The 27,280-nt window shown below is 40.5% G+C and overlaps 2 protein-coding genes across 2 annotated transcripts; one reads left to right on the forward strand and one right to left on the reverse strand.

Moving 5' to 3' along the window:
• Nucleotides 1–130: 130 nt before the first annotated feature.
• On the reverse strand, nucleotides 131–21,664 carry si:ch1073-280e3.1 (complement C2). The gene is made up of 20 exons (XM_047391254.1): nucleotides 21,524–21,664; nucleotides 17,500–17,668; nucleotides 17,275–17,384; nucleotides 12,326–12,473; nucleotides 12,064–12,249; nucleotides 8,034–8,207; nucleotides 7,794–7,892; nucleotides 7,541–7,683; nucleotides 7,303–7,444; nucleotides 7,024–7,158; nucleotides 5,289–5,393; nucleotides 5,034–5,171; nucleotides 4,831–4,940; nucleotides 4,605–4,737; nucleotides 3,899–4,046; nucleotides 2,024–2,097; nucleotides 895–986; nucleotides 682–814; nucleotides 553–602; nucleotides 131–467 (listed from the first exon to the last, which is right to left on the reverse strand). Exons 2-20 carry the CDS (start codon nucleotides 17,549–17,551, stop codon nucleotides 300–302), a joined length of 2,340 nt encoding a protein of 779 aa, XP_047247210.1. The 5' UTR covers nucleotides 17,552–17,668; nucleotides 21,524–21,664; the 3' UTR covers nucleotides 131–299.
• Nucleotides 18,470–27,139, forward strand: LOC124883856 (membrane frizzled-related protein). The gene is made up of 13 exons (XM_047391262.1): nucleotides 18,470–18,608; nucleotides 20,187–20,295; nucleotides 20,631–20,756; nucleotides 20,922–21,086; nucleotides 21,175–21,394; nucleotides 22,418–22,548; nucleotides 22,632–22,757; nucleotides 22,836–22,912; nucleotides 22,994–23,142; nucleotides 23,245–23,375; nucleotides 26,261–26,395; nucleotides 26,596–26,723; nucleotides 26,812–27,139. Exons 1-13 carry the CDS (start codon nucleotides 18,555–18,557, stop codon nucleotides 27,034–27,036), a joined length of 1,776 nt encoding a protein of 591 aa, XP_047247218.1. The 5' UTR covers nucleotides 18,470–18,554; the 3' UTR covers nucleotides 27,037–27,139.
• Nucleotides 27,140–27,280: the final 141 nt, after the last annotated feature.

The following is a 27,280-nucleotide window of genomic DNA, read 5'->3' on the forward strand; positions in this document are numbered from 1 at the left end:
TTGTGGTTCTTGATATCATGTATTGTTGTTTCAAAAGTGTCACCTATAAAAAGTCTTCTTTTGGATCGAAGAGTTTGCATTTAAAAATGTTTTGGACGTTCTGCATTATATGTACTGAAACATTACTCCATCAGAATAAAGTTAGGTTTATTTTTTGAACTGTTGAATGCAGTTTGTGTTTCCGTTGAAGTTTATGTAATCAACGGCACGATGTTACAACTACATTACATCAGTTATTCATTATAATATCCTGGACTGTCCCACTGTATGCAGACTGGTCCTGGATCTGCTCTATGGCTCTAATGAAGAAACTGGATGTCTTTCCCCAAGTGCCTTTTCAGCCACGGGATTATCTTGAAGAGGTCGATGTGAAAATCTCGAGCTTCAGGAGGAGGCCTGCTGCTGCTTCCTTGTTTGTTTCTAGATGCGTCACACACATTTATGGTGCCCCAGCTCAGCACTCCCACCTAACGATGAAAACAAAAGAGTTTGCTTCCTTCCACACAACTCATGATGATCCAGCTCTCTCAAATAGGAAAAAAGCTTTCAGACCTGAAAAAAGCGCTGTCTTTTCTGCAGAAACAGAGATCCACCAGAATCACCTATAGAATCAGAGATGTGTAGCTGTTACATGCATCTGATATGATTCTGTTATTGTCTTAGAACAGTAAGAGTCCAGACCTTTACAGCTGATGGCATCCTGATATCCTTCAGTACCTCCAGAGCAGAGGAAACTGTCAGGCACATATTCTTCTAAAGTTACATCTGTGGGCTGAGTTAGTGTTTGCATGGCCTTTTCCACACAGGCAGGCCTCTGCAGAGAGCGAAAACAACACTTTGTTTCACCGGGAGGATTTATATCAGATTTATGACGATGGGCAAGAAAACGCTCACCTGACTCTTCAGATGGATGTGAGTTTGTTTACGTTCCGTCTTCTTATGGATGAAGAAGGCAGTCGTCACCGTGTGTGTAAGAAGTTCTTCTCCTGTTGAAACAGACATGGTGCTTCATTAGTTTAACAAAGACAAACCACGATTATGCTTCCCTTTGAACTTTTACATGTTTGGTCGCGTTGCAACCAAAAACCTAAGTGTGTTTGTTTGAGAATGTTGGCGATAAACCAGCAAATGAACTGAAAAGGAAAACGATGCATGTTTTTCATATATGGTGTTTTTGAAAGACTACAATTTCTCAATTGGATTTAGGTCTGGACTTTGACTGGACCATCCAAAAACAAGAATATGCTTTAAACTATATCATTTAATTGTAGATCTTGCTGCATGTTTAGCCTTGTCCTGCTAGAAGGTGAACCTTTGTAGTCATCTTGAGGCTTTTGCAGCCTCCAGTAGGTTTTCTTGTAGGAAACATTTTGTTCTCATCAACCAGAGCAGCTTCTCGCACACTCTGCCAGTGCACAACTAATAGTCCTTTCAATAGATTCTCCCATCTAAGCTGTGGATCTCCGCAGCTCCTACAAAGTAACCATGGTCATCTTGGCTGTTATTCTGATTAGTACTCTCCTTACCCAGCCTGCAGGTTTAGATGGATGATCATGTCTTGGTTAGCTTGAAGTTCTGTAATATTCTTTCTTATTTCAGATGATGGATTGATAAGCTCTCCGTTAGATGGTCAAAGCTTGGGTTATTGTTTGATAGCCTAAATCTGATACAACTAACAAACAGGACACAGAACATCTGAATTTATGGAGGTATTAAATTATACAACTGAACTAAATTTTTTTCTTAGATGGCTTCTAGAGACAGTTGGTTAGGATCTATTTTATTAAGGAGCATCAGAGTAAAGGGGCTGAATACAATTGCCCCTCACACAATTTACATTTATATTTGTAAAAAAAAATCTAAACCATGTTTCATTTTCTTTCCCAATCATGCACCCCTTGCGTTAAGGTATCACATTAAACCACAATAAAAAAAAAGATACAAGCTGGAGGTTGTAAAACGTTCAGGGGGTTATGAATACGTTCTTGTTTCATGTTCTACTGACAGAATAAAAGCTACGTACTGTGCTGCTCACAGGTGGAGTTTATTTTCTTCATGGCTCGAGAGGCTGCTACGGTACATGGCAAGCAGACAGGTCTGTTGGAAAACATTTTGTAATTATTTCTTTTACAAAACTCACACAAAACCACACCTATAGTGCCTTGCAAAAGTACTCAGCCCCCTTTGAACTGATCAACCACTTGCCACATTTCAGGCTTCAAACATAAAGATATAAAATTCTAATTTTTTGTGACGAAACAACAAGTGGGACACAATCGTGAAGTGGAATGAAATTTATTGGACGTGTCAAACTTTTTTAACAAATAAAAAACTGAAAAGTGGGGCGTGCAATATTATTCGGCCCCTTTACTTTCAGTGCAGCAAACTCACTCCAGAGGTTTAGTGAGGATCTCTCAAGGATCCAATGTTGTCCCAAATGACTGATGATGATAAATAGAATCCACCTGTGTGTAATCAAGTCTCCGTATAAATGCACCTGCTCTATGATAGTCTCAGGGTTCTGTTCAAAGCGCAGAGAGCATCATGAAGACCAAGGAACACACCAGGCAGGTCCGAGATACTGTTGTGGAGAAGTTTAAAGCCGGATTTGGATACAAAAAGATTTCCCAAGTTTAAACATCCCAAGGAGCACTGTGCAAGCAATCATATTGAAATGGAAGGAGTATCAGACCACTGCAAATCTACCAAGACCTGGCCGTCCCTCTAAACTTTCATCTCGAACAAGGAGAAGACTGATCAGAGATGCAGCCAAGAGGCCCATGATCACTCTGGATGAACTGCAGAGATCTACAGCTGAGGTGGGAGAGTCTGTCCATAGGACAACAATCAGTCGTACACTGCACACATCTGGCCTTTATGGAAGAGTGGCAAGAAGAAAGCCATTTCTCAAAGATATCCATAAAAAAGTCTCATTTAAAGTTTGCCACAAGCCACCTGGGAGACACACCAAACATGTGGAAGAAGGTGCTCTGGTCAGATGGAACCAAAATTGAACTGTTTGGCCACAATGCAAAACGATATGTTTGGTGTAAAAGCAACACAACTCATCACCCTGAACACACCATCTCCACTGTCAAACATGGTGGTGGCAGCATCATGGTTTGGGCCTGCTTTTTGTCAGCAGGGACAGGGAAGATGGTCAAAATTGATGGGAAGATGGATGGGGCCAAATACAGGACCATTCTGGAAGAAAACCTGTTGGAGTCTGCAAGAGACCTGAGACTGGGACGGAGATTTATCTTCTAACAAGACAATGATCCAAAACATAAAGCCAAATCTACAATGGAATGGTTCACAAATAAACGTATCCAGGTGTTGGAATGGCCAAGTCAAAGTACAGACCTGAATCCAATCGAGAATCTGTGGAAAGAGCTGAAGACTGCTGTTCACGAATGTTCTCCATCCAACCTCACTGAGCTCGAGCTGTTTTACAAGGAAGAATGGGTGGGCAAGAATTTCAGTCTCTCAATGTGCAAAACTGATAGAGACGTACCCCAAGCGACTTGCAGCTGTAATTGCAGCAAAGGGTGGCGCTACAAAGTATTAACGCAAGGAAGCCAAATAATACTACACGCCCCACTTTTCAGTTTTTTATTTGTTAAAAAAGTTTGACACATCCAATAAATTTCATTCCACTTCAAGATTGTGTCCCACTTGTTGTTGATTCTTCACAAAAATTTGAATTTTATATCTTTATGTATGAAGCCTGAAATGTGGCAAGAGGTTGACCAGTTGAAGGGGGCCCGAGTACTTTCGCAAGGCGCTGTATATGTTTTCCTAATCAAATGGGCATATACTGGTAACAGTTCCACTCTTTCAGTCAGCTGTGTCCCAACCAGCAGCCATCTAAAGATTGTTTTTCTGCCATCTATCTCACCTGGCTTCCCAGGACAGCGGGATGCTTCTGTTTGTCTGAACCAAAGCCACATCATAGTCATAAAACTCTGAGACATTCCTCTCTTTCATTGCGAGAGTGTTGTAATCGGGGTGCATGATCACCTTGTTAATTTGCACTTCTCCTCCACCTGGAAACCAGAGACACTACTGATTATGTCAGCATAAAAGGTGAGAAGTCAGCATGATGGAACATGTTCAACCCCCCCCCTGGAAATTGAATGTCCAGGGCAGTGTCAAAGTCCAGATCTTGATTTCTTTGAGATGCTTTGGGGTTGCATGGAACAGGCTGTAGATTTAGGAAACACTTCAAACATTTCGCAGCTGAAAGTGAGGAGTGGAGCAACCCTCTTCAGACGGTCAGGTACTGGTACATTGCTACAAGAAGCATCTCATTGATGTTATGACAAGCAAAGGGGGAAAGACTGGCTATTAGAGGGTAGGGTGTCCTGATTTTTTCCTCACCTAGAAAACACCTTTGTCTTTATATGTCTAGTCTAATAAATAAAACATGGTTAAGTTTTTGGGGTTTATCTGTAATTAAGTAACTTTCTTTTCCAGAGATACAATTAAAAAGGATCTGCCATCAGTACGTGAACATTTCTTTTGAAAAGACTGAATATTTAATGGGGTGTCCTAATTTTTTTCACCTGGCTATATCCAAATTATTTCCCATTTTAGCCACTCACCGTACTGTATGGTTAGCTGCTTTGGGACTCTGTGTGTGTCTGTGCTCACTTTGGCAAAGCAATGAGCAGCCGTCAGCACCCAGTTCTGGCTTAAAATGGATCCTGAACAGTACTTTTCCAAACCCCATGTAGGCTGCAGGGAAAGAAAATTCATTTAGGATTCCAGCCCACTTTAGATTTCTATAAACCAATTTCTTCTAACTGGGAGAGAATGCAAAGCCCTTACTGATGTCAAAGTCACGTGCCAAGGCCTGGTGTAGGCTATCACTCCATCCAACTCCTGTTCTTTGGATAACTGCTCCTGAGCTATCCCACACATGGTCACACTGCTGTCACCTGATTAATAATCCAAAATGTACATTTTAATGATGGTTTGGCTAGGTTTCAAAAATGTGTTTGATTTTGCATTGAGTGAGAGCTGCTACTCACTGATGATGCTGTTGAACACCTCTCCCAGTTTGTTAAAGTCTTTCAGAACGAAGAAATGATTTTCACCACTTTTCTTTGAGGCCAGAGAGTTCAGCTCATCTTTGTTCACGTGCTCTCCGACACCAAATACGTAGACGTCTAAAAAAATTGGACATGAAACTCGTCACTTCTTTCAGTTGATAATTTTCTGAAGTAGTTCACGTCAAATTTGCCTTTTTAAATTAAAAATCAAAAATGCATCAATTGTTGTACTACCCAGCATTTTCTCATGTCCATGATCATGTTGTGTGGTTCTATAGCCCAGTGAGCTCCTGATCTTGGCCAGAGCGGCCTCAGGCTTTTTCCCTGTATTGGAGTAACCTGCAGGTAGAAAAAGACTTTAATAAAGCAGCATCTAAACATTTGACAATCAACTGATTGGTTTAAGAGTTCATGGTTCTCACACTGTTATACAGGTCATCCGTTTTATTTCAATAGATTCTTTTAGGATTGTTAGGGTTTTTATATCTTTTATTATTTTATTATTTTACTAGCAGCATTTGGGGGCTATTCATCAGGTTCCCACTTCCTCTGTTTGTTTATAATCAAGACAAATGAACCCTAACCTTTCTGACCCCACACACACACACACACACACACACACACCCACACCCACCCTGAATGTTGTTTGAACTGTATGTGACCAAGCATGTATAAATAAAGAGGGAGGAGTGTTAATACTTCGTAGTTTGTATTGCACAGCTACCCTTGCCGCAAGTAAAACTGACTCTGTGTCGTTCCTTACCTCTGAGATGATTAAATAATACCTAACAAGGATAAAACCTCAAGGTGCTTCCAGACAAAACAACATGGTGGACACAAAGTTAGTTTGTTTAAAATGAAAATGAAAGTAAACTTAATTAAAAACTCAACTAAGTAAAATCAAATAAAAGAAACCCCAGTGTGGACAGATGAGACTTCACAAAGCAGTAATTTAACGGGATAATACAGCCAGAGTTGAACAGGTACTTTCCAGAACCTTCCTGGAATCAATACTTGATCTATTAGCTATCACACTAAAATGTTTTAATGATTAATTAAGTAAAGAAAAAAACAAAATATAAACAACAAAGACCAAAATGGAACTTTAAGGGACATTCTGAGGTAAATTCAAGGTTTTTGTGCATCAGCTCTGTCCATCTTAAACTGCTGTTAAGAAGACCCTTACTTTTGGATCAGAACCCAGACTGCGTTGCCACCTCTCTGTGGGAACACAGTTTGGACATCATTCATTCCCCTCGCTCTGAGGCTGTTGATGGGAAATATCTCAACAGCTGTTCGGCCAAGGAGGTCACCCCCAAACTGCTCAGTGGTCTCTCCCCTAACTCTGGCCTCTAAATGTCTCTCACTTGGACTTATAAACCAAATTATAACTAATTCCAAAAAAGCGATCTTACTGGTTAAACTAGATTGTGGGCGATAAAAACAAAACTTGTTGCAAGAGTAATTAATATCCTGGTCAATAAAATCTATTTCCTGACCAACTTTAACCAAATTGATCCAGGCTTGGTTAATGTGATTGGCTCTGTGTGTCTGCTAGTCTGTCCATCATTCTTGTCTGACTCTTCTTCTTCTCTTTGCACTCAGCAATAATCAGCACACATACATTAGCATTCCTAGGATCAAACAGGATCTGGAATTTTTCAGAAACATTTAAATATGTCTGGAAACAGTCTGTTCAAGGTCTTAACCAGCGGAGAAAGATAATATTTAAAAAAAAAAACATTATTTTATGTGCATTCACTTCACTCCAAATGAACAGTGTCCCAACCCCGGACCAGAGGCTGTGGAATAACATTTCATGATGAAGGCCCTTGCAACACTCTTCATCAGAGTGTGATGTGTGTGCATGTATTTACAACTTCAGTGTTTTTTTACATTCCTAAAATTGTTATAAAAAGCTTGAGACCTGCTAAACTACAGTAGTGTTTGTGAGACTGTGAGTTTTTACCATCTGTTTCTATGATGATGATGTTCTGGGTCTCATTTAAACGGTTCTTTTCTCTGTTTACATTTAAGAAGCTGATCTGTTGCCAAACATTTTCCAGAGCAGAGTGAAGGTTGGTGCCTGTTTTATACCCATGGCCTGCAGCAGAAAGAAAGAGCAAATTCTTAAAAAAAAAAAATGAACCAATAGGTTCAATTCATTAACACACCGGAACACGATCAATCATTACTGCTGTGATTTCCAGTTTGATTCATTTAAAGAAAACAACAAGACAAGTCGTACTTGTGTAGCTGAACTCCATCAGAGCCGTTATGACCTGTTCAGTATCCCCACTTATATCCGTTTCTTGGATATTGACAATGACTATAGTTTCGCTGGCAAACGACAACACGTGGAAATTCAGCTGGACGTCATAGCTGTCAAGCTGAAAAGACAGAGAAGAAGATACAAAGTCGCAGACTGTAGTAGGACGATATCTTTTCAGACTGTAACTTTAACCCTGAGCACGTTTTATGCAGACCTTTTTGATCAGAGCAATGGTTGCGTTCCTGGCCAATTGAAAGTCCTTCTCTTTGATGCTTCCTGATGTGTCCAGCAAAATGTAAACGTTCATACGACTGACTTCAGCCACACGAAAGCTTCGGCCAAATCCTCTACTAACATCTTTTTACACACAAACACGCAGTTCACTTTTATTCCTTCTTTTGAAGGTAATATTGTTATTACATATTACTTAATATTAAAAACAACAAGTTCACAAAGAAATTACCCACTTTTCTTTTTGTAATCTGGTGAGAGAACGTCCAACACTCCGGCGAGTGATCCCGCCATGGCTGCAGCCACAGAGCTGGGTGTGTCAAAGGTGTGAGGAGCTGTGGTAAAGCATAAAATCAGTGGATTCAGGGAACAGCTGCCTGCACTGCTGCTGGTGAAGTTATGATATAGGTCTGTTTTTGTGGTGAGGAGTTAAGTGTGTGTGAGCTATTTCTAAAATGAAATATAAAAGCTAGCACCTTGGCACCTTGGTGATGAACCACTCCACTCCCTGTTCTCCAGGCAAACCCTTTCAGCCGACCCAAGCAGATGCATACCAGCCTGACACCGATAAGTCACTTTTGCTCCTGTCTGAAATCGGTCACCTGTCCTCTCAGCTCCTGAGGGGACCCCTGGGTCATCGCAGTCATTGGCTGCAATTGAAAAAAACAAATATGACCCATAATTGATTTATTTTGAGGCTTCAGAAAATGTATGTTTGTGTTCATAAAATGTTCAAAATATATTTGATTCTTAGCAAAACAAAACAAAAACTATCTACAGTGCCTCGCAGAAGTCTTTATACCTTGTAAACTTCTTCACATGTGACATTACAATCTCTGGAGGAGCTGCAAAGAGCCACAGCTCCAGCAGAAGAATCTGTTGACAGAACAAATATTGCTGCACTCCGCAAATCTGGCCTCTATGAATGAGTGGTTATAAGAAGTCCAGTTCAAAGTTTGCCACAAGACAAGCAGGGGAAACAGCAAAAATGTGGATCTATAAAAACTTTGAAAATCCTGTTTCCACTTGACAACTTTGCACTACTTTATTTAGGTTTATCACATAAAATCCCACTAAACGCCACTGAAGTTTGTGGTTGTGAAACAACAAAATGTGGAAACAATCATGAGCTAAAATGATCCACAGAAGGCTAATAAAATGAACAGGAAGCAGGCCCTAATATAATTTGAACCTTTTGTAATTATTGGGTTCTGCCATAGCAATGAATGGAGGCACCTATATATGTATATCTCCTCCTCTAAACTGGACTCTTAATTCTTATTCCATCTACATTAACATTAACTGTAAGGTGCAACCCCACAATTTATATATATTATAAATGTGTGCTATATTATAGATGTTTTCTATATTATAGATGTGTGCTATTACTTTTATTGGTGTTTCAAGTTACCATGGTGACCCCCAAAAATCCAATAGTAATGAATGGAGTCAGGTGAGGAAACAATCATAAAAATGAACTGTTTTTGAGACTTTGTTGTGTTGTCACACTTTCGCATAAGAACACAGTTAAACCTTCTGTTTGTAGAGAAATCTGTATTATTTTCAGCAGTGAAAATGGTGTGTTAAAAGCTGCTACAGTTTTTAAGCTCAAGTTTTTAGTCTTTGCAGGAAAAACCAGCAGCTTGATATATTGAATAGAATATTTGTTCTTTATATGCTTTTTGTCTCAAAATAAACATGAACAAGCGGCCCTTGTTTTAAATTAAATGTCTTCTTTCATAGTTAAAAGGAAAAAATCCACCATATAGTTTTTAGAATGAAGTAGTGAAGTGAACCTGCATTTTGTATTCTAATGTACAATTGTTTGCTTGTGTTAATTTTCAAACAAGCAAATGCAGCAGATCCACTAGACTCACAAACACTGGGTGAGTAACCAAAATATGAACACCACACAATGATTAAGGTCAAAGTGACAGAAGCTGTACAAAACACTCCTACAGTTTTAACCCATGTTACACCTAAAGGAGGATTCCCAATGATCCTACATTCCCAAAGAGCTCAAACCAGCAGTGGAAAACAGGAATTATGAATCATGCTTTTAATCTAAGTGTAACAAGTGCTATTTAAAATCACAGCCTTGGTCATATACTTGTCAGATAATGAATATATGAGGTGTTCTATGTGGGCCTACAACAGAGTTGCACAGTTGCATTAGTCATTAGGACGTTCAACATAAAGTTATAGATACCCTAAAAATACATTTAGAGATAAAAAAATAAAACATTGACCCACTTTTATCTGGACAAAGCCAGCAGCACTGTGAGGATCATGTTCTATGATTTCTCCAGTTCATTTAATACAATTCAACCTGATTTGCTTTGTCAGAAACTCCAGGAGACTCCGTGGAGGCCTCAACAATCTCCTGGATCAAAGACTACCTGACAAACAGACCACAGTTTGTGAAACTGAAGGGTTGTGAGTCTAACCAGGTAGTCAGCAGCACAGGAGCACCACAGGGTACTGTACTCTCACCATTCCTTTTCACTCTGTACACCTCAGACTTCCAGTACAAGACAGATTCCTGTCACCTGCAGAAAGACTCGGGATGATTCTGCAGTTGTGGGGTGGATCAGAGATGGGCAAGAAGCTGAGTAAAGGAAGGTGGTGGACCGCTTTGTGGCATGGTGTGGAAACAATCATCTCATGTTGAATGTGAATAAAACAAAGGAGATGATTGTAGATTTTAAGAGAAACAGGAATAAGTCAAAAACTATTTCTATCATGGGAGAAGAAGTGGAGGTGGTGGAGGAGTATAAATACCTCGGTGTTCACCTGGACAACAGACTAGAGTGGAGATGCAACTGGAGCTGTCTACAAGAAGGGACAGAGCAGACTGTACTTGGTGTACGGTGTTTGCAGCAAGATGCTGCATATCTTCTATAAGTCTGTTGTGGAGAGTGTGATCTCTTCTCCCATCATCTGCTGGGGAAGCAGCATCAGAGCCAGGGACTTAAAATAGTTTAACAAGCTAATAAAGAAGGCTAGCTCTGTCCTGGAGACTCTTCTGGAAGCTCTTGAGATCATTGTACAAAGAAGGATCCTTCATAAAATGAAGAACATTATGGAGAACCCTGAGCATCCTCTAGATGAGACTGTGGTTCGATAACAGAGTGTCTTCAGTCAGGGGCTTCTTCAGGTCTGCTGTATGACGGACCTCTGCAGGAGATCCTTCCTGCCCACAGTCATCAGCATCTACAGCAGTTCTTTGAAGAAACCTGCATAATATGAGCTACAACAACATTTAATTTCCCTTCGGGATTAATAAAGGATTTTTAAATTGAATTGAACTAAAGTACTGGGAAAATTCTATATTACTACTGGGATTAAACCCGTCCTTAAAAGACAACAATGCTGGACTTTCAAAATAAGATCTAAATATACTGTACAAAAAAATAGCCTTCATATTTCACCAAACAGATAATTGCAGCATTGGGTTTAACATTAGCGCTGGAACTCACCCAGTGTTAGAAATAGGACTACTTTTGCCTTTTAAAAGAAGGCTTTCTGAAAAGTTCAAAATAAAAGCCTAAGTTTCCAATAGTTACTATTTAAACTTAAGGCTGTTAATATAGTGTTAATATAATCACACTGTGATTTTAGCACAGGGAGCTACTAAACCAGACCTGAAAGGAAAACTACGCTGGACGTTCAGAATAAGACCTAAATAAACTCCACAAAATAAAAGCCTTCATATTTCACACAGTAGATGATTGCAGCATTGGGCTTAACACTACTGCTAGGACTCAGCCAGTGTTGGAAATGGAACTAGATGGTCTTTTAAAATCAGGCTTACTGAAATTTTCAAAATAAAAGCATCAACTTTCCATAGTTACTAAATACATTTAAAGCTAATAAAAGAGTACACATGGCACATTTTAGCAAATGAAGAATGTTGCATATGACTATTGGACCCAAACCAATGTTGAAAGGAGATCTATGCTGGACTTTCAAAATAAGACCTAAACGTTCTCTACAATGTAAAAACCTTGATTTTTAACAAAGCAATTTATTTCAAAATTAGGACATACAGCACTGTTGGAACTCAGTAAGTGATGGAATGGTTCTACTTTATCCTTTCATAATAAAGCTTACTTATATTTTCAAATAAAGGCCTCAATATTCCATAGTAACTATTTGCATTGAAAACTATAATGCATCATAATGTGATTTTAGCATACAGATGTTAAGGACTTTAATAAAAGGCCTGCATGACAAAACAATACATATTTGTTGATTTTCATGGAACTGACAGACACACACAAATTTACTATCCTTTTAACCTCTCCAAGGTTTTCACACACAAGCCTGATGCACACTGGGCTTAACTCAGGCACAGAACCTTTGGCTCTGGTCCAAGAAGCATGTACATCAAAACCTCTTCAGGAATTGTTCTACCTCTCTATTACGCTGTTATTCAAAGTCAAATCACAGCATATATATTATTCATTAGTAGGGTAGTGAGCAACCTTTGCATCATTTCCTCACCATGATCATCACAAATTGGAGTGGCTCCGGTCCACTCTCCAGACAGCGTGCAGTTTCTTTGGGCTGACCCATAAAGGGAGAACCCTTCCTGGCAGGAAAAGCTCTGCGTTGTGCCAACTTGGAACCATTGATTCCTGGGCCAAAATTCACCATTGTCCAGCTGCAGCTGACCCGGACACAGCATGTCTGTGTGCGGCAGAAAAAGAAGGGTGTTCAGTAGATGGAAGAGGAAACAGGTGGGGACTTTTGAAAGAAATGTAACCTTTGCAAATGGGCCGGGACACAGGTCTGCCACTCGGTAGTCTCAATGGAGACCAGTCTCCATCAGCACTGCAGACTCTGTAGCTGACTGGGAATGGGAATTTCCCAGGATCACAGTGGTAGGTCATTACACTGCCCTCCATGCCTCCCTGGGGAGGAAATGCGTGATCACATCAAGTGTTAAATCAGGTAAAGAGAAGCTTTCATTGAAAAGAAGCTCACAGTTCTTCTTCTTTTTTATGCTTTGTGCTCAATTTGCTGATAAATAAACAAAGTTAGTGTAGGAAGTTCAATCTACAAGCTTCAGTTTATTTATTTTCTTTCTTCTCTTTTCTTTCTTCTCTACTATTTATACTCCTTGGTGCTCTTACTATTAATTTCTTTAAAATATGTTATTCTGTTTCAAGCCTTGTTTTTTACTACTTTCATCAGCCTAATCAGCTTGATAAATGATTTTTGAGACAACTCATGAGGACTAATCATTGCATATATGTACAGGTACACCTCAATACATTAGATTATCATCAAAAAGTGAATTTACTTCAGAAATTTGATTTAAAATGAAACTCATCTACTACATAGCGTCATTCCAGACAGAGTGATGTATTTCAATCATTTGATTCTGTTAATTTTAATGATAATGGCTTACAGCTAATAAAAACCAAAAACATTGAACAATTTTATATTACATCAGACCAATGAAAAAAGATTTTTGGTACAGAAATGCTATGTCATGGCCTTCGCAATTATGTGGAAGACTACTGACATGACAGATGTCCAGCAGACAGTCACTAACACTGCCCTTAAGGACAGTAATCCACTAAAGGTGATTGCTGTAGAGGCTGGCTTTCACAGAGTGCTCCATCCAAGCAAATTGATGGAAAGTTAAGTGGAAGGAAAAACTGTAGTATAGGTATTGCAAGCAACATGGATAACTAGAGCCCTAAAGAAATTTTGAAGCAAAGCCCTTTCAGGAGTTTGTTGGACATTAGAAAGACGTGGGCTGCAGCTGGAGTCAGAGCTTCAAGAGCGACCACACGTTTTCAGGGTATATCCCACAACCAGAGTTAGGACCAAGTCACCCTTTGGCAACTCGCAACTAGGTCACAAGTTTTTCCTGCCTACTGCGTATTTCCATCACTGTTGTTGGTGACTCCCATTTTGGCTCATAGCCAGTTAACAAAGGCGCTTAATGGCAGATGTTCCTGACAGAGGTGGCCAGAGAGATGTCTGGGTTTCCCTCATAGAAGTCTCAAGTAAAGATATGAAGGTCATAAATCAAATCGGACAATATCTAGGTAAGCTCATGTTTAAATATATATATATATATATATATATATATATATATATATATATATATATATACATACATACACACAGGTCCTTCTCAAAATATTAGCATATTGTGATAAAGTTCTTTATTTTCCATAATGTCAAGATGAAAATTTAACATTCATATATTTTAGATTCATTGCACCCTAACTGAAATATTTCAGGTCTTTTATTGTCTTAATACGGATGATTTTGGCATACAGCTCATGAAAACCCAAAATTCCTATCTCACAAAATTAGCATATCATTAAAAGGGTCTCTAAACGAGCTATGAACCTAATCATCTGAATCAACGAGTTAACTCTAAACACCTGCAAAAGATTCCTGGGGCCTTTAAAACTCCCAGCCTGGTTCATCACTCAAAACCCCAATCATGGGTAAGACTGCCGACCTGACTGCTGTCCAGAAGGCCACTATTGACACCCTCAAGCAAGAGGGTAAGACACAGAAAGAAATTTCTGAACGAATAGGCTGTTCCCAGAGTGCTGTATCAAGGCACCTCAGTGGGAAGTCTGTGGGAAGGAAAAAGTGTGGCAGAAAACGCTGCACAACGAGAAGAGGTGACCGGACCCTGAGGAAGATTGTGGAGAAGGGCCGATTCCAGACCTTGGGGGACCTGCGGAAGCAGTGGACTGAGTCTGGAGTAGAAACATCCAGAGCCACCGTGCACAGGCATGTGCAGGAAATGGGCTACAGGTGCCGCATTCCCCAGGTCAAGCCGCTTTTGAACCAGAAACAGTGGCAGAAGCGCCTGACCTGGGCTACAGAGAAGCAGCACTGGACTGTTGCTCAGTGGTCCAAAGTACTTTTTTCGGATGAAAGCAAATTCTGCATGTCATTCGGAAATCAAGGTGCCAGAGTCTGGAGGAAGACTGGGGAGAAGGAAATGCCAAAATGCCAGAAGTCCAGTGTCAAGTACCCACAGTCAGTGATGGTCTGGGGTGCTGTGTTTTATCAAGGGCAAGGCCAATGCAGCTAGCTATCAGGAGATTTTGGAGCACTTCATGCTTCCATCTGCTGAAAAGCTTTATGGAGATGAAGATTACATTTTTCAGCATGACCTGGCACCTGCTTACAATGCCAAAACCACTGGTAAATGGTTTACTGACCATGGTATCACTGTGCTCAATTGGCCTGCCAACTCTCCTGACCTGAACCCCATAGAGAATCTGTGGGATATTGTGAAGAGAACGTTGAGAGACTCAAGACCCAACACTTTGGATGAGCTAAAGGCCGCTATCGAAGCATCCTGGGCCTCCATAAGACCTCAGCAGTGCCACAGGCTGATTGCCTCCATGCCACGCCGCATTGAAGCAGTCATTTCTGCAAAAGGATTCCCGACCAAGTATTGAGTGCATAACTGTACATGATTATTTGAAGGTTGACGTTTTTTGTATTAAAAACACTTTTCTTTTATTGGTCGGATGAAATATGCTAATTTTGTGAGATAGGAATTTTGGGTTTTCATGAGCTGTATGCCAAAATCATCCGTATTAAGACAATAAAAGACCTGAAATATTTCAGTTAGTGTGCAATGAATCTAAAATATATGAATGTTAAATTTTCATCATGAACTTTATCACAATATGCTAATATTTTGAGAAGGACCTGTACATATATATATATATATATATATATAGTACAGACCAAAGGTTTGGACACACCTTCTCATTCAAAGAGTTTTCTTTATTTTCATGACTATGAATATTGTAGCTTCACACTGAAGGCATTAAAACTATGAATTAACACATGTGGAATTATATACTGAACAAAAAAGTGTGAAACAACTGAAAATATGTCTTATATTCTAGGTTCTTCAAAGTAGGCACGTTTTGCTTTGATTACTGCTCCGCACACTCTTCACCAGCCTCAGAAATCGCAGGTTAACAGCAGCTCAGATTAGAGAACAGGTCAATGCCACACAGAGTTCTAGCAGCAGAAACATCTCTAGAAGAACTGTTAAGAGGAGACTGTGTGAATCAAGCCTTCATGATAAAATAGCTGCTAGGAAACCACTGCTGAGGACAGGCAACAAGAAGAAGAGACTTGTTTGGGCTAAAGAACACAAGGAATGGACATTAGACCAGTGGAAATCTGTGCTTTGGTTTGATGAGTCCAAGTTTGAGATCTTTGGTTCCAACCACCATTTCTTTGTGCGGCGCAGAAGAGGTGAACGGATGGACTCTACATGCCTGGTTCCCACCGTGAAGCACGGAGGAGGAGGTGTGATGGTGTGGGGGTGCTTTGCTGGTGACGCTGTTGGGGATTTATTCAAAATTGAAGGCATACTGAATCAGCATGGCTACCACAGCATCTTGCAGCAGTGTGTGTGTGTGTGTGTGTGTGTGTGTGTGTGTGTGTGTGTGTGTGTGTCCATCATCACTAAAGATAAATCATCAAAATACCGGTGGAAATATTAACAAAGTTGGTTTTTGATGTCTGTAATGTCTGTAAAGATTTTTCCATTGATTGAGAAGGGTATACATAGTTTTCAGCTTTCAGTTTTTATTAAAATGTGGGTAAAAACAAATAGATTTTTTGTTCCAAAAGTGATACTTTTACATCTCATTTCCTATCAAAAACAAAGTTCTTGGTTAAATAAATAATTCTAAATCTAAATTTGCTGGGGGTATGAATAACGTTGAGCTTGACTGTAAGTTCAGAGTCAGGTTCCAAGTTCTAAACTTTAAATTTTGAGTCTTAAACAAGTAAGCAGAGCAAATGTTTATTTTCAACACAAATTAGCAACCCAAAAGAAAAAAATGTCTGTTTGTTAATACAAGGACAGTGCATTTTCTGTAAGACTATTTTAGAATAAAAGGAGACTGTAGCTAAATGTTTTTTGTCAGAAATAAAATAAGCCTCGAGTCTTTGGTATCAACATTTTTTGTATCTTCATCAAGTCAAATCCAAAGTAATTCAATTTCTGAATTTAGTCCAAGGTCATAGGACTGGAGTTCATACCTCTGGCTACAACTGTTGCCTTTCTTGTTTAAAGCCAGTACTGAAAATGTCTGCAGTGCCTAATAAGGAGAAAAAGGACTGGACTGTTTCTCAGTGATCCAAAGTCCTCTTTTCAGATGAAAGCAAAGTTTGCATTTCATTTGGAAATTAAGGACCCAAAGAGCGGAGAGGCATGTTGTTTGAAGTCTCTTGTGGTGGCTCCACAGTAGGTGAGAATTTCGGGTGACATCTCCTGGAATTGGTCCACTGTGTTTTAAAACATTCAAAGTCATTAAAGACGTCTACCAGGAAATTTTAGAGAGCTTCATGCTTCCCTCTACTGACAAGCTTAATGCAGAGGTTCATTTATTTTTCAGCAGGATGTGGTACAAGCCCACAGAGGCAAAAGCACCAACACCTGGGAGCCAAAATCATCAAACTTAACAGAAGTAAATGCTTGAAATAGACCACTCTGTAAGTTTTGAGCTTATATGAAAATACCTTGACTTTTTAAAGTGAATTACTGAAATCAAAATTATTTTTGACTCTTTTTAAATTTTACTGAAATTCACCTGTACTACAGAAAAATAGTATGTTGATGTAAAATGTGACACCTTCATTTACTAGCAGTGTGATGCTACTGTGATAAAGATGTGTGCAATTTGTAACTTCCACCTGTGAGTAGGTGACGTGTCCGCCCTTGATGCTCTCTGTGGTCGAGCAGTTCTGAGGTTCTGGGTCACCATAATCATAGTCATAGTAGTTGTCAAACTCCTGCAGAGCCACTGGAGCATAAAAAATGTAAAACGTTTGAGACAAGCACATAACTCTGCACGTAAATACAGCAACAAACCATCTCCATTTGCTGTTATAAATAGAGATTAAAGCTGAAATGCTCACCCCCCTGGATGGTGATGGAGAGAAGGATCCACAGTGCAGACGTGAAACTCATAGTCAGACTCAGTAGTGCTCAGTTTCTTTGTCTTGTGGCAGGAACCACACACAGACGGTCTGAATCTTACTGCAGTAAGTGGCTTTATTTGATGACTGATTACCCATTAACATCCATCTACCAAATAGGGACAGAGGGATTGAGCAATTTAGGACAAAAAAACATTTATTTCAGCACTTTCGTTTTTAGTGGCATTACCCCTTTCTGTTGAAGGGTTCTGTTTTCAGAGTAGATCGCGATGAGCTTTTACTGTCTAAAAGATATTAAAAGACAACTTTGCATTTGCATCCTACTACTGATTTGTTGTTTTTTTTTTGTACTTCTTGCAGGTATATAGCTGGAATTGATCTTTGATAACTGGGACTGCTTTGTTTTTGTCAATTGCCTAAATTTCTGTGCTTGTCCGTTCAGGTTTGTTTGCACTCAAGGGTTTGTTTACCCGTCCACTCTAGCTCAAGCATGCAAGAGTATGTTTCTGTACAATCAAAGGATAACACACATTTAGCAAAGACTCCCACCCACCCCTGCTATCCTTTAGTTTTTCCCTCCTTCTCAGGGCTTAGTCCTCTCAGCTGACTCGGCTTTGATCAGCACTGAGAACAATTTTCTGAAACTTTTTTGTAGCCAGTCCCATACGAAAAAAATCCAAACAAGACAAATACAGGAATAAAGAGCAGGAAGAAAGGTTATGCTGATGACTGCATCTTTAAACCCCTTCCCTATTAATTATTGTGGTTTTATTGCTTACCTTTATGTGGATTACGGTTATGGATTACCAACAAAGGAATGTTGTGTGCAAGAGGATTGAAGACTGGAAGTTTTCACATTCAAAGAGGTTGACAGTTTGGGCAAAATGAATGATTGTAAGAAAACTCTGGAAAATTTTCTTTGAAAAATCCTTACAGAGAAACAGCTCTTTTCGCGATGTCCCTTCAGACTTTTTCCGAAAAACGTGAGACATTTTGTTGATGAGAATCCCTCTTCTTTCCCTTTGAGATTGAAGATGTCAGATCTCAGCCAGGTATCCGTTTTCTCCGACTCTTCGGACATTTATAAGGTGAGTGGAAAAGCATTAAGCTGAAAGCATTTATCATTAACATGGGCTAAGAACAAGGACACAGAGATTTTGAACATAGACATTCTTTTACTGTAAATGTGACATGGTTAATAAATAGCTTCATGACACCCTTTCATTTCATGTGTGGGTCCAAATCTCCTTTGTGAACATTTTAAGACCCAACCTGTTTTAAGCAATACCAACCCAAGACCACTTGATGTTTCTACTGGAACCTTTCAATGTTATTAGTTTTTTTAAATAAAGTGTTTAGTATCCACTTGTATTAGACAATAGGCACACAACCTGAGCTAGTCTAATGCGCCTTGACGTCCCACAGCTTGTTCAATTCCTCTTTCTTGGATTTCTTTAATTTTTAGTCTTACTTTTTTTTGAGTAGAGGCAGTTTTAATATGGACATTTAGGTGAGCATGGTGCTGAGGGTGTAGCGGTTAAGCGTGGGACCCATATACAGGCTTTAGTCCTTGACGTGGCCATTTGAGTCCCTGCCCCAGGCGACATTTGCCACATGTCTTGCCCCTTCTCTCTGCCCCCATTTCCTGTCTGTCCACTTTGAGCAAAATACTGGAAAAATAAAGGTCACTAGTGCTACAGAAAAAAAAAGCATATTTATATATATATATATATATAAAAATGGAGATGGGGGGGCTACACAAATGCTAGATAAGAACAAATCATTTATCGATCAGTTGAAATTCAGCAGGTTTGCTATTGCTTTAATGCATATGCAATCATATAGGGAGTAGGTGCCCTAATGGAGGAGAAAAAGAGAATAGCAGAACAGCCTTGCATTTTATATTGCATTACTATTTAGACTACATTTAGAATGTTTTTGAATGAAGACACTCAATATCAAGAACAGCTGTTCCTGATATTACTGCAATTGGGATTTGCTACATCTGTCATGACTCCCCTCTTGACTGTTTCATCCATCACTATATTGTCAAGTTGGTAAGCCATCACCTGCTTGTCAAAAGCTTCACTTGGTCTTTTGTCCTGCCTATCTCCACCACTGTTTTTGATGACTCCCATTCTGGCTTATTGCCAGTAAACAAAAGCACTTAATGGCAGATGTTCCTGACAAAGGTGGCCAGAGAGATGTCTGGGTTTCCCTCATAGAAGCTGCTGCGCCCGTGACCCGGAATACAATAGATTGATGGTGCAGTAGACCATGTTCACCGCTATGTTTAGTGCCTCTAAGTATAAAAAACATAATGGACCAGTAGGAAGACTCAGTTGGCACTTCTACTTCCTCAAATAAGTTACAACATAGATACGACTTTGACTCAAATAATATTAGCGATGGTGGCACAAGTGGTAGGGGTTGGCAATCCTGGCCTGTCCGTCTCAGTCGTTGCGTCCTTGAGTTAGACATTTCACCCGCCTTGGTGGTCAGAGGGTCCAGTGGCAGCCTCACTTCTGTCACTTTTTAGCTAGCTAAAAACAAGCTAGTCCAAATAAACATCTAATAGGAGAACGTGTTCTCCTGTACTGCTTATTTAGACTTTGGTCAGTTAAAAAAAAAGCTTGTTCACATTTATTCTTTTTTCATTTCTGCAGAATGTGTTCTGTAACCCTGCGTTTGAGCTGGAGGGGGAGCAGGAGGAGAGGGTGGAAGGTTTCAGGACATCCTCATCCACCCCTGAACCAATGAAACCCCCAGCTGCCAGTGAGTCAGCCAATCCCTGACTCAAGTTAGGATGTCTTATAGTTTGAAAAGTTTGAATCTGCATACAATAAATAACACCGATGGGTAACACAAACTGAGATGGCACATGCACACCTTTCTTAATGACAGAAATTATGGAAAATAATTACTTACATTATTTATTTTATATTTGTTAGTTTTTCCATGACTGTGAAAAAAGGACAGTCAATGCAATCTCTAGCTCTGGAAAAACAGAACTCGCAATGTTTTTAATCCGCTCATTGGGAGTGTTTGCACATTCTTTGGTAATAATAAATCAGATTTATGTGTGCTTATAATCTGTCACTCAGGCCCAGGCTTTCTGGAAGTGTGCTCGATGCATCTCAGAGGCACAGGTGGTGGCTGGGGGGTGGTGGTGGTCTCTGCTGCTGCCCTGCTCCTGTTAACAGCCATTGGACTGGTGCTGGCTTTTATTCTCACTCGTGAGTCCCTGCTGCACCATGGTTGTTCAGAATGCAATAAGAGACATTTAAGAGTGGCTGAAAGAATAAATGAATGAAGTTAAACTGTTTACTACTTACTCTAGATTAAACATAATTCTCTGTCCAGATTTGTGTAATTTCTCATAGTATTTCGCTTTCTTTAAGAATTAAAGGGCCAGGTAATAGACAATCATCTGACCACAACCTCTACAGGCCTACAAAGTGCAGGACATGAAGTATCACACACTTCACCCACAATACCTTCAAAAATAAGTCACATAGAGAGCACGAAGGTACCACAGACTGCCAGGATCCCCCAGTCTGAAACAAGTAGGTCTGTCCTCAATCAACAGAATTGTCATTGCTTTCTGTACATGTTTTTTCTAACTCACATAAAATATCCTTTTCTGCCTCTCAGGTTGTGGAGGTGGTATGACTGACTTAGGGGGAAGTTTCAGTTCCCCAAACCACCCTGGCTCCTACCCCCCAAACTCACACTGCATCTGGGTGATCCAGGTACCACCCCCTCACTTGGTTCAGATTCGTGTTTCCTCTCTGGCAGTGGAGGGTCCATCTCCCTGTCTGTTTGACTGGTTGGAGGTTCAAGAGCAGGTCGAGCAGATCTCTGTGTTCACCAGGTCGGTCAGGTCCCATGGAGGTTGATATTGTCATAGTTCTATTTTTGTGGTGGACCAAAAGGCACACAAGCACGGAGAAAAGCAGAGAGGTGGTCGAAAACTCCTTTAATTTAAAGCGAGTCCACTTACATGCAGGCGAGGTGCAGGGTGACAAGATTATCCAGTTCAAGGACAAAATCCAAAAGACATCTCATGAGGACATTGAAAAGACATAACGACACCACGTGGAACAAAGGACGAAGGCAAACTTAAATACAGACAAAGGTGGACAAGAAACAATAGGGCAGGTAATCAGAGGAACAGGGAACAGGTGACACAAGGAGGCTGGGAGGCAGAGGGAGCAGGTGAAACAGATTAACCAATAAGGAGAAACACAGACCCAAGCAGAACAGGAGAAAAGATGACTAGAATAAAAGTAAACAGTAACTAAAGCTAACCTGTTAAAGGAGGAATTGGAGAATAAAGATAAACAGAAGAAACAGAGCTAAGATGGACAATGAATGTAAAGGGAACAGAAACTGAGTAATTAACAACTAAAAGAGGAAAACTAATGATGAGAGGAGAACAGACAGGGAGGCAAAAGGAAACCAGAATTGTCAGAACACAAAGTGATGAACAAGAATACAAAACTTTAAACAAGAGCATCTAGTAAAACAGAAACCCCAAACCACAAACAAAGTCCAAAATCTCACATCCTGACAGATATAGTATCTCCTTTCATTTTCATACCACAGGCTTATTTCTTGAAACTGCTTAACTGAGATGTGAGGTTTGTACCTTCGCTTTTCCCACAAAATACTAAAAGATGACACAAGATGGCGCTAAAGATTTGCACATATTTGTTGAGCTCTTTAACAAAGAGGACTTGGACTTGGGATTAAATACATTGACCTTTTTGCATACTATCTTGGAAAATGTAACACAATGGTAAAATTATGGATATCGCATGAATGCTGCCTACAAATCCTAAAAGCTGCAATGGAGACTTAGTAAAAATGATTCAAATAAACCTTTCTGCTGCAGGTTTTGTGGTAACGTCGCCCCACCAACAATTAACACAAACAGCAGTACCGTGTGGGTCACCTTCCAGTCTGACGGCAGCATCGCCGGTAATGGCTTTGCTGCACAGTACAGAGCTGTCCTGCCGGCAAACAGTCAGTATTCTGTGTTCTAGATGTGTGTGCATGCTCTTATTCATTTGCAGTGTCACCTTAGGATCTATTCTGTGTTTTCTCAGAGAGCTGCAACAGAGAAGAGTTCATGTGTGATGGCGGTCGATGCCTGCTTCCTGTGTCTGTGTGTGATGGTCATCTAAACTGCAATGACCAAACAGACGAGGCAAACTGCAGCCATAAGCACAAAGGTGACAGCACAAAAGCTATCAATAAACTCAACAGGGATTCTCAAGAAGCATGCATGAGTGACTAAAGTTGTTTTCCAGAATGTGGTGGTCAGAAGTCTGGCCCTTATGGTTACATGGCAAGTCCAAATCACCCCAGGCCTTATCCTCACCAACAGGTACTTCTGGAAAGACTGAGCACTACCAAACCCACACAACTGCTAATAACAAAAGCGTAATGCTATTTTTATGTTTTCTAGCTGTGCATGTGGCATATATCTGTTGACGAGGGTCATGTCATCATGCTGAGCTTCACAAACTTTAGCCTGGAAACCCAGGATGTGTGTGAGTTTGACTATGTGGAAGTTCATGACAGCAGCAGCATTGGAGCTGGAAGGGTTTTAGGGAGGTAAGGACTCCACAGTCCTTTATAAACTATTGTAACATTAGTGTTTTCCTTAACCTGAGTCCCGTCAGTGGAGCTGAAGCCACTGATCTGCCTCAATGACAGGTTTTGTGGTACCACCTTCCCACCGGATCTGACCTCCTCGGGCCACCACATGACAGTGGTGTTTGTGGCTGATGAAGGCGTGGCTGACAGTGGCTTTAAAGCAACATACCAGGCTGTATCTGTGCTGAACAGTGAGTTTTTGCTTTTATAAAGTTAGTGCTCTTGTTTCCTATTACCCCTCTACTTTTATCCCCATGTTTTCCAGATGGGTCAAAAGAAGACAAGTCGACGCTCGTATATTTAAAAGTTAATAATGACCCCAGTAGAAACTAAAAAGGGTATGACACACAACTGCAAACCTACAAAGACATGGCCATCCAACTACACCAAGACATCAGGCAAGAATTAATCAAAGATGCAGCCAATAGGCCAATGGTAACTCTGGAGGAGCTGCAGAGATTCACAGGTCTCTTTGGAAAATCCTTTGACAGCCCAAACAATTAGTTGTGCAGAAGAGCGGAAAGAAAAAAGCCAAACGGAGGCCCATTAGCAGTTTGCCTCAAAGCCTGTAAGGGATAGAGCTAATGTATAGAATAAGGTGCTCTGGTCAGATTAGATTAAAATTTAACTCTTTGGCCTACACGCAAATACTATTTATAGCAAAGAACTCACACTGCACATCAACCTGAACACACCATCCCCTTGGTTTCCCATGGTGATGGCAGCATCATGCTATGGGGATGCTTTTCAAAAGCTGGGACAGGAATATTCATGGAGCTAAAAACAGGGCAACCCTAGAATAAAACCTGCTGGAGGCAACAAAGACTTGAGTCTGGGCCAGAGATTCACCTTCCAGCAGGATAACCCTAAACAACCAACCAGAATTATAATAGAATGGTTGAGGTCAAAGCAGATTAATGTGCGAGAATGGCCCAGTCAAAGTCCAGACATAAATCTAAAGATTTACCGTCGATGTTCACAGATGCCCTTCATCCAGTCTGACTGAGCTTGAGCTATTTTACAAAAGAGAATGGACAAAAATTTCAGTCTGTACATGTGCAAAGCTGGCAGAGGTATATCATGTAAGACTTGCAGCTGTAATTTTTAACATAAACTCAAGAGGGCAGAAAAGAAATGCACCAAATATTTCTCAGATTGTTACTGGTAAAGATTTTTGCAAACCATGGATGCAATTCCTTTCCCTTTAAAGTAACTCACTAAATTGTGTTGAGTTGTTACATAAAGTCCCACTAAAATACAGGTCCTTCTCAAAATATTAGCATATTGTTATAAAGTTCATTATTTTCCATAATGTCATGATGAAAATTTAACATTCATATATTTTAGATTCATTGCACACTAACTGAAATATTTCAGGTCTTTTATTGTCTTAATACGGATAATTTTGGCATACAGCTCATGAAAACCCAAAATTCCTATCTCACAAAATTAGCATATCATTAAAAGGGTCTCTAAACGAGCTATGAACCTAATCATCTGAATCAACGAGTTAACTCTAAACACCTGCAAAAGATTCCTGAGGCCTTTAAAACTCCCATCCTGGTTCATCACTCAAAACCCCAATCATGGGTAAGACTGCCGACCTGACTGCTGTCCAGAAGGCCACTATTGACACCCTCAAGCAAGAGGGTAAGACACAGAAAGAAATTTCTGAACGAATAGGCTGTTCCCAGAGTGCTGTATCAAGGCACCTCAGTGGGAAGTCTGTGGGAAGGAAAAAGTGTGGCAGAAAACGCTGCACAACGAGAAGAGGTGATCGGACCCTGAGGAAGATTGTGGAGAAGGGCCGATTCCAGACCTCGGGGGACCTGCGGAAGCAGTGGACTGAGTCTGGAGTAGAAACATCCAGAGCCACCGTGCACAGGCGTGTGCAGGAAATGGGCTACAGGTGCCGCATTCCCCAGGTCAAGCCACTTTTGAACCAGAAACTGGCAGAAGCGCCTGACCTGGGCTACAGAGAAGCAGCACTGGACTGTTGCTCAGTGGTCCAAAGTACTTTTTTCGGATGAAAGCAAATTCTGCATGTCATTCGGAAATCAAGGTGCCAGAGTCTGGAGGAAGACTGGGGAGAAGGAAATGCCAAAATGCCAGAAGTCCAGTGTCAAGTACCCAGTCAGTGATGGTCTGGGGTGCCGTGTCAGCTGCTGGTGTTGGTCCACTGTGTTTTATCAAGGGCAGGGTCAATGCAGCTAGCTATCAGGAGATTTTGGAGCACTTCATGCTTCCATCTGCTGAAAAGCTTTATGGAGATGAAGATTTCATTTTTCAGCACGACCTGGCACCTGCTCACAGTGCCAAAACCAATGGTAAATGGTTTACTGACCATGGTATCACTGTGCTCAATTGGCCTGCCAACTCTCCTGACCTGAACCCCATAGAGAATCTGTGGGATATTGTGAAGAGAACGTTGAGAGACTCAAGACCCAACACTCTGGATGAGCTAAAGGCCGCTATCGAAGCATCCTGGGCCTCCATAAGACCTCAGCAGTGTCACAGGCTGATTGCCTCCATGCCACGCCGCATTGAAGCAGTCATTTCTGCAAAAGGATTCCCGACCAAGTATTGAGTGCATAACTGTACATGATTATTTGAAGGTTGATGTTTTTTGTATTAAAAACACTTTTCTTTTATTGGTCGGATGAAATATGCTAATTTTGTGAGATAGGAATTTTGGGTTTTCATGAGCTGTATGCCAAAATCATCCGTATTAAGACAATAAAAGACCTGAAATATTTCAGTTAGTGTGCAATGAATCTAAAATATATGAATGTTAAATTTTCATCATGACATTATGGAAAATAATGAACTTTATCACAATATGCTAATATTTAGAGAAGGACCTGTACAATGACATGGTGGTTGCAAAGTAAGAGAATGTGGAAATTGTTACAGGGTAAGAACCTTTGCAATGCATAATAGTAACATTTAAATGCATTTAGGTTCTAATGTGAACTACTAGGTTCTTGACATGTGTCACTAGAGACGTGTAAAAACAACCAACCAAGGCACGCATGTTATCTTACCAAGTTTGGTTATTTTGGATTTTCTTTACAAGAAACATGTGGCCCAAACCAGTTTGCCTGCAGCACAGGGGAGTGCCTTCAGCAGCAGTGGCTGTGTGATGGTTGGAACGACTGTTCAGACGGAGCTGATGAGCAGGGCTGTGGGAACTCCACCTACCCTCCTTTCAGTGAGTCCATGTTATCGCTGACCTCAATCTGGAAGCCTGACATAGGAGACATTTATTGTTCATATCAGGGAAAAGGAAATAAAAGTAGCAAAGATAAAGAAGACACCCCGATTTAAATGAGTTTTGATGAAATCCTGTTTTCTCACAGCAGTTTTAATGAATTGAAGTAAACTTTGTTTGTTCTTGCGCAATAAATCCAGCTTCATCCTGTGAGATCATAGAGGTGGAGATGTGTCAGGGCCTCAGTTACAACTTGACCTCATTCCCCAACATATGGCTGTCCATCTCTGACCAGAGAGAAGCCGCCACACTCCTGCGACAGTACCGGGTAAGAGTTACCTCTATAACACTTATTCTTTTTAACACTGGTTATAACCAGACAGTAATGATCAGGTTTTTCTCTGTTGTACGGGCAGGTGCTAATGGAGCTGGCATGCTTTGAGCCTCTACGGAGGCTGGTGTGCGGGATGTTTCTTCCTCAGTGCAGCCCTCAGGGTGGCATCCTCCAGCCCTGCCGCTCAGTCTGCTCCTCTGCTGAGCAGCAGTGCAGCCAGGCCCTGGACCTCTTCTCCTTTAGCTGGCCTTTCAACTGCCACCTCTTACTGGACTCGCAAGACCCCCTAGAGTGTTCACAGCCTTAAAGATTTCACTGAGAACACATTCGAGTTCCCATTGTGGAGTTACTGCAAGACCCATATTAGTGTTTTAACCAGAGGATGATGCAGCACATGGCATAGTTGTGAGGGAGTTATCCTTCTGAAAGTCAGACTAAAGCTGTATAACCCTCAACCAAGAACATATCTTACTAATTTTGCTGAACATTTTGAACCTGAAGCCAAAAAAAATGACAACTTTAAACCTCTAAAAGTAAAAAAGACCCAAAAG

This window comes from Girardinichthys multiradiatus, chromosome 18 (genome assembly GCF_021462225.1).
Source record: "Girardinichthys multiradiatus isolate DD_20200921_A chromosome 18, DD_fGirMul_XY1, whole genome shotgun sequence".
Lineage (NCBI taxonomy): Eukaryota > Metazoa > Chordata > Actinopteri > Cyprinodontiformes > Goodeidae > Girardinichthys > Girardinichthys multiradiatus.